Source organism: Delphinus delphis, chromosome X, assembly GCF_949987515.2.
Source record: "Delphinus delphis chromosome X, mDelDel1.2, whole genome shotgun sequence".
Taxonomy (NCBI): Eukaryota; Metazoa; Chordata; class Mammalia; order Artiodactyla; family Delphinidae; genus Delphinus; species Delphinus delphis.
In genome coordinates, this window is record NC_082704.1 from 83,282,981 (window position 1) to 83,290,793 (window position 7,813).

Genomic DNA, 7,813 nt, shown 5'->3' on the forward strand with positions numbered 1-7,813 from the left:
ACCCAAAGTGCAAAGGTCTGAACCAAGTAGGTGAGGAGTTTACTGCTGAGCAAACCGAGGACCAGAGGTTGGGTAAGATGTCAATAGGGGTTCAAGAAAGGTGTTCACTTATGGGCTGTGCCGAGATGCCTGGCAAGGTGAAGAACCTGCTGAAGAAACAAAACTGCATGATATGACTCAGCAAAGATTAGGTACTGTTTTGTCAAGAATACCGAGGATCGTCTTGACAAAACCGAGGCCTTCCTGTAAGTAAGCCGGCACTCTACCTTATGGGTGATGACGAGGACCACACGCACTTGACCGTCCGTCCTGTGTGTAAAACGATTGCGTGTGTGTTTCCTGCAACCTGGTGGGGAGGGTGAGGAGAAACGTCCGGCCGCGCCACAGCCACGTCTGGCTCGAAGGCACACGTGGAAGCAAGCTTGGCCCAGGTCACAAGGCGGTGCATTTCACCCCGGGGGCTGCAGATTCCCAGCCCCGAGGTGCGGGGCGCCTGCGCAGTGCGCCCCAGGCGCCGCGCGCTGCGGGAGCCACGAGACCCCCGCCCCCCGCCCTCCGACGGGAACGCGCACGTGCCCGGGGACGCGGACGCGCCCGCGAATGCGCCTCACCTCGCTCAACCCCGGCCCCGTCGGCTGAGGAGGGAGGGACGCGGACGCGCACCGGAGACGCGGGTGGGCTCCGCGCAGAGTGGCGGGCTCCGGGGCGGAGGCGGGGATGGGGGCGGGGGCGGTGGCGCCTCCTCCACTCAGGCGTCTGCGCCCGGGACCCCCCGGCCGCGCGGGGGGACGGACCGACTGACGTACCTCGCGCGCCCCCGCCTCCGTCCCCGCCCCCGCCTCATCTTCCCCGAGCGCCCGGGGCTCGCGGGCTGAGGCGCTTCACTCTCTCGCCGCCTCTCGCCGCCCCTCGCCGCGGCCCTTTCTCTCGGCAGCACCTCGGAGTCCCTCGTCCCGGTGGCGGCGGCAGCGGGGACCCGAGCAGCGGCGAGCGGCCTCGAGGATGAAGTGCAAGCCGAACCAGACGCGGACCTACGACCCGGAGGGGTTCAAGAAGCGGGCGGCGTGCCTGTGCTTCCGGAGCGAGCGCGAAGACGAGGTGCTGTTAGTGAGTAGCAGTCGGTACCCGGACCGCTGGATCGTGCCGGGCGGGGGCATGGAGCCCGAGGAGGAGCCGGGCGGTGCTGCAGTCCGCGAGGTGTACGAAGAGGCGGGAGTCAAGGGGAAGTTGGGCCGGCTCCTGGGCATTTTCGAGCAGAACCAAGATCGCAAGCACAGAACGTACGTGTATGTACTGACTGTCACTGAGATTCTGGAGGATTGGGAAGATTCGGTTAGCATTGGGAGGAAGCGAGAGTGGTTCAAAGTCGAAGATGCGATCAAGGTTCTCCAGTGCCACAAGCCCGTGCATGCCGAATATCTGCAAAAACTAAAGCTGGGCGGTTCCCCAACCAGTGGAAACTCCATGGCCCCGTCCCCGCCAGAGAGCGATCCCTAGTATGTACCGCTCCTGCACAGACTCTTGCTTTCCACCTACCTGACAGTAAATAGTGCCCGGAGCGCCCCTGGTGCCGTGTGAGGTCTCACCGGGAGGAGGGAGGCTTCTTTTGTTTCCTTGGCAGACCTCTGAATCACGCTTGCAAACTGTCTCAGTTGCCAGGCACTGTTTTCAGACATTTTGCACGTTTTCAGATGCTTTCAGAATCGCTTCTTGGTAGCACTGTAACACATTTCGGAAAGCCAAAGCCACATGGGATTTTTTGGTTTGTTTGTTTGTTTGTTTGTTTTTTATAAAGGTGCCTTAACTGCTGACCCAGTCTTTGGGGGGCGGGTGTGTGTGTGTGTGTGTGTACACGTGTATACGTGTTGTGGTTTTGTTTTTTCTTTACAGTTCACACGTGTGTGTGTGTCCGTATGTGTCTGCGTGTGTCTGTGTGCGTATGTGCACTTTTGGTACCAGTCTTGTGGGTTTTTTGTAGTGAAGGCCTTTAAAATCTGATCACCTTGGTTGTATGGCAACTTCATTAATTTTTTCTCTTAAGTTGTTTTCTCATTCACAGCATTAGCTCTTGTCAGCAAGCCCTTCTGTGATGGGGATTGGTTTGAAGGACCAGTATTGAATTTCAAAGAACTATTTAAGGAATTTTACATCATGTGCTCTTTCCACACTGAACAATAATTTTATCTTCAGATATGTGATCTAATTTGCCTTTTTCAGAAATTGCTTAATTCATATGTTGATAATTCAATTTTCAGAACATTTTCACAACTGGTAGTTTTTTACTTCTTACTTGAAATGGCCATTTTCCATTGAGCCTGAATGTAGCTTAGCAAAATATTATTTTATAGAATAAAGACCCTCTCGGGAAGGTATTGTTATGTACATATCCTGATATGTACATACTATGAAAACTGTATTCTGAGTGTGATTTAGCGTGCTCAACTTTCAACTGCCATTGCTCCTTTCTCAGTGCCCTGGGACAACATGGTTCTCTCATTATAAACTAGTCTTTGAAAGAAAGTTAGTTCACATATTTGAATTCATGATAGTCCACTTAAACTTGTCGGAATACCAGTAGCCAAAAGAATGGAATATTATATGGTAATTACATCCCAGTTCAGTGAGTTAGCCTTCTTGATATTCAGCTGCTACAGAATCCTCAAACTGTCAGGACGCCTGAACAATCTCTCGTGAAGATTTAGGATAAAGGTTTTGTGTCACATGACAGACTTAAAAGCTACCAAATTAAAAGCTCTTACATTTGCATCAGTACTTGTTTGAAATCAGGGATCCTATCTAAGGTGCATAGGTCTGTCTTCTGGAACTACCTTTATTCCTCTAGCCATGTCGGGAGTTAGGTAGTAGGAAAATCTACTTTCTGAAGAGGACATCAGGGCGGAAAGGTCATTGCTTATATACGCTTAAGCATTTTTAAAACATCCTTCTAGTAAATAAATAAGGTAGAAAATAATGGTTGTTTAAAACATTTTGTTAGTCCTCAAAGTAACCTGTTTCTAAACACAATTACTGCTGAAGATTTAATGGAAGTTACCTTTCTTAAATTAATTCATAGCTTACTGTTGTGCAGCATACATACAGAACAGTTGACAAATCTTTACAGCTTAATGAATCTTTATATAGTGAGCACATACATGTAACCAGAGTTCAGATCCAGAAATTAATATTACCTGTAACTCAAAAGCCCATTGCATTCCTCTTCCTAATCAGTACTACCCCTCCTATCTTTTAAGTTCTGCTTTTGAACTTTATATTGAATTTTAGAACAGATACTCTTTTGTGCTGCCCCCTTGTGTGCTATATGTATTTTGTTCCTCAAAATACTCATATTTTTCTCTATTTGGTTGCATTTTAATTCTACAAATTGGTAACATGCTTATATGATTGCTTCTAAAAAGTGGGTTCTGTTCCACTTTATAAAGAAATTCAGTACCACTCTTTTGAAAACAAATCGTATTACACATTCAAGCACAGATAAACAATGTACAAGTTTCAGTTCACAAAACATTTTCGGTAGTAATGGCTGTCAAAGTAAACTAAAAAATGAGTGGGTTTTTAAAACCAATGACAGTTTTATTATCTGTATTATATCATTTGATTAATTATGGTTATTGTGTATTTTTCTGTTTTTCTCTGCAAAAGTGATATATATCGAATATATATTTGAGTACATATTTTTAATTCCAAACAATCTGACTTTTACTATTCATTCAATCTCAAATAGACCCAAAGATATTTTCCCCCAATAACCTAGTTATTCAAGAAGATTCTTAAATTCTACATTAACATTAACACAGCAGATATACTGGGTTCTTATTTTACAGATATTTTTGCAGATAAAAACCCCTTCCACCTGAAATGCTGTCACAAATACTTTGGAGCCATAACTTGTTATTCTTAGAGGTAATAATGCATCTTATTTGGTTCTTAAATTAAGTATCTGACAAAGGCAAAAATGTACAATATTCATATTAACCCGTTATAAAGAATTTAGCCTATAAATATGTTGTGGGTTTGTTTTTTTGGTTGTTTTTTTTTTTTTTGTCGTTGTTTTTTGCCAGAAACATTTAGAATATATCATGCTATTTTTTTTTTTTTTTTTGCGGTACGTGGGCCTCTCACTCTTGTGGCCTCTCCCGTTGTGGAGCACAGGCACCAGACGCGCAGGCTCAGCGGCCATGGCTCACGGGCCCAGCCGCTCCGCAGCAAGTGGGATCTTCCCGGACCGGGGCAAGAGCCTGTGTCCCCTGCATCGGCAGGCGGACTCTCAACCACTGCGCCACCAGGGAAGCCCTGTCATGCTATTTTTAAGGATTGACCGTTAGGTTCATTTAAGTAGTTTTTGTGAAATATTCTCTGGAACCTAGCCTAAAATAGTTTAAAGCTCCAAGGAGATTTCGTTTTTTCTCTTTAAGACCAAGTGTTTCAGGCTAAACAGGTGAGCAGAGGTCATATACAGAAAATTTCTACCACCTCAGTGCTCCAAAGATTGATGTACAGTTGGGATTCTTTTTCCTTGTAAGAGTATTAAAAAGTCACTTATATGTTGTTTGTTTGGTTTTTCAGCCCTCCCCTTGGTAAAAACGGAGAAAGGGTACTCTCCATAGATAATTGAAGTTTGCAGAAATGAATCAGATTTATTTTCTGCATGTTTAATAAACAGCATATATTTTCAGCTGCTCAAATACTTTATTATTTTAATGTATAGAGAGAAAACATTAAAGATTAATGTAGATACATAGAAACACTAGAAATAATTATTGCTATGTCTATAAAGTATAAATTTTTTTCAAGAAATTGTGTCTGTATATGTACACACACACAAATAATGTATATTTGGGGGGCAGAGCTTTTACTTCCAGGCGTCCCATATGGGGAAGCCACCAGGCACTACCACAGTTTCATCAGTATTTTCCTGGTAGTTGTCTCCTGACAAACTGTTACACTGTATTTAACAGATTTTATGGGCAAACAGCATTATGAGAAATGGAAAAGTCACTATGGTGACTGAAATAAAACTTGACATTTTTATGAGAGTTTGATGTGATACATCAAACTACATTGGGCTTTGAAGTCAAACAGACCTAGGGTTGAAAACTGCTTCCAGTTTTTGTTAATTCTGTAACTTCAGCCAAGTTATCTAACTATCTCATGCTCAGGGTTTTTTAATATAAAATTGAAGATAATAAAAATAGTTACTTCATAAACTTCTACGAGAAGCCTTTTCTGACCACCTGGGTCAACGTACCCTCTTCTGTGTGTGTCATGGTTCTCACAATTTATTGTACTTCTCTATTTGCATGGCTGTGTGGCCAGTAGACAACAAACTTTTTGATGGATAGGAACCAGCCTGAATAATTGCCATAAGCTTAGAGTCCAGAACATGGAATTTAGGACTTTTTTATGTCTTAGATGACCACTCCCCCTTTGCAAAACTTCTGGTATCACTGCTTTCCTGACTTCTTTGTTTTGTAACATATACTGACCTGTAACTCCCTCAGCTGCTGATCCAGACTCACATTGCATCTGCATTAGATAATTCTGTGAAGGCTTTCCAAATGCAAAGTGAGTGATACAGATAATAAACCTTTTGTAAATTTATCAATTGGAAGAATTGTTAAATTAGTATGAGCCTGCTAATTGTATGTTGGTTTGTTTCTCCAGATGAACAGCAAAGATATCCAGGATTGCTTTGAAAGAGTCATTGATGTGAACCACTGATGAATGGAATTGGCAAGTATAGGTGAGCACTTCCATGCTTCCAAGGAGACAGCTCATCTGGTTTTCCTCCTACATCTTGGGACACTCCTTCCCTGTCTATTCCACTGACTCCTCTTGCCCTGGTGATTGTACTATTGTATGTGAACAGACTCTTATTCAGCACCCGTAGCCTTTTATTGTGCTTTTTTGATATGTCTGCCTTCTCCATTAGACTATGATATCCTTGAGAGCAAGGACCACACTTCCTTACTCTTTGCATATTCTGCATCTTAGACACTACTTGAAATATGGTTGGCATCACTGAAGGTTCTTTGATTCAACTCATATTTTATAATCACTACATGGCAAAACGTTCCCCTTCCAATCTGGTGCTAGTAGAGTATATGCTGTCCAGGCACCACGTGTGTGGCTTTTCTGTATCAGGTGTTTCAGAAACTTTTCAAGGCAGTTGTAAGATATTCAAAGACAAGAATTATTACTCATATTTCTAAGGCATACCGCACAGTGGCTAGCACAGTTTCAAGATTACCCATCACTTAAGGCAACATTCTGTAGAATCAGTCCTTTATGTAACAACTTCAGTGTTTTTGTACTGTTGTTAATTTGCTTAAAATTTTATTCAAAAATATCACTTGCTATAAAAGTAACTATAAAAATAAATACAATGAACATAAGATAATGTGCTTTTTATAAAATTTTAAAATGATATACAAATAACAAATTTAATGTTTTTGCACTGCCCTAACCACCTCTTCCATGTAATCTTAACATCTCTTTGAAGAAAAGATGGTTTTTCTTATTTTTCAGATTCAGTATACTGTATTATTTGATGCCAGAGGCAAAAAGACTGCTATAGGCAGTTTCCAAAGTTAATCATGCCTCTTAGCTTGCCTAGGTTTCTTTTGCATCTCTTAGTGATTCAGTTAGCCACAGTTTTCCTCCCCTTTTCCAATACATCAGCTAGCTCCTCATCCCCCCTGGTTTCTGCATGTGAGAATGCAGAGGACTGAAAGACAACTAAATTGTTGTCACTTGGCAAAGGCATTGGGGGGAAAAAAAACTTCTGTTGGGGGGGGGACCGAAAATGAAAGATTTAGAGAGGACTTGGGTCAGCTACCTCCAGGAGATCAACTTTAAGAAAATGACAAAGGTGTTTAGAGGAAGTTTTATGGAGTTCTGCCATGGGGTTTGTGATGTCAGCACTCTTCCCCAGCTCCCTACAAAGGCCCTAAAGTGGCTTTAATATGGTAGTTTTCTTTCTTTTGCATTGTAAAGCAATTACATCAGGAAAAAAATGGGCTCCATTTGAGTGTTACACCCTTCCTCATGTTAACAGTGAAATATATTTATTTATTAATTGTTCCCCCAACCTTTACAGAATTTGAAATAAAAACACACCTCCCCAACATATTGGGGTTTTTTAGGTGTGATATGGTACTGTGGTTATGTTTTTTTTTATTCTTATCTTTTAGAGAAATGTACTGTAAGTTTGACACATGAAGTGATATGCTACTGATACTTGCTTCAAAATAATCTGAGGGTGGAGTAAGTGAGCATATAGTTGAAATTGGTGATAAATTGATCATTATTGAAGCTGCGTGATGGATATTTGGGAGTTCATTATTCTATTCTCTATACTTTTGTATATGTTTGAAATTTTCCATAATAAAAATTGAAAAAAAATTCTTCAGAGTTTACTTTTAGGACCCCCTCTATCCCTAAGACTTAAGTAGAGAAGTTTGGTTGGAACATTAATCTACAGCCCAGTTGCCAGACTCTCTCCTCCCCTCCAAAAACCTAGGTTTTGTTCCCGAGCTGACATGTTGGCAGACTTGCTCTTCCCTTAGTGTGAATTCTTTCCTTGGAGGTCTCCCAGTTCTACATGTAAAAAGACTTTTAGTCGCATCAGTATGTCAGACATGACCAGAAAGTTTGGAACCCCAGTGGTGGACATAAGCTTAGGTTCCACTCCCCATTCTACAATTTACCTTAAAAAAAATTGAATTGTTTTCCTGATTACAAAATTAATTCATCTTAATTTCAGAAAATTTGTAAAATTCCCCCCAAAATAAAT

At 42.2% G+C, this 7,813-nt stretch overlaps 1 protein-coding gene across 2 annotated transcripts; it reads left to right on the forward strand.

Moving 5' to 3' along the window:
• The first annotated feature begins 975 nt into the window (after positions 1-975).
• On the forward strand, positions 976-7,349 carry LOC132418945 (diphosphoinositol polyphosphate phosphohydrolase 3-beta). Of its 2 annotated transcripts, XM_060003034.1 has the most exons (2): positions 976-1,496; positions 5,683-7,349. In XM_060003034.1, coding segments are annotated over exons 1-2 (495 nt in total). In that variant the 5' UTR covers positions 976-1,002; the 3' UTR covers positions 5,684-7,349. The 2 variants fall into 2 exon arrangements, with proteins under 2 accessions (XP_059859017.1, XP_069396485.1); XM_069540384.1 differs by lacking the exon at positions 5,683-7,349 and having other exon boundaries at positions 976-1,497.
• Positions 7,350-7,813: the final 464 nt, after the last annotated feature.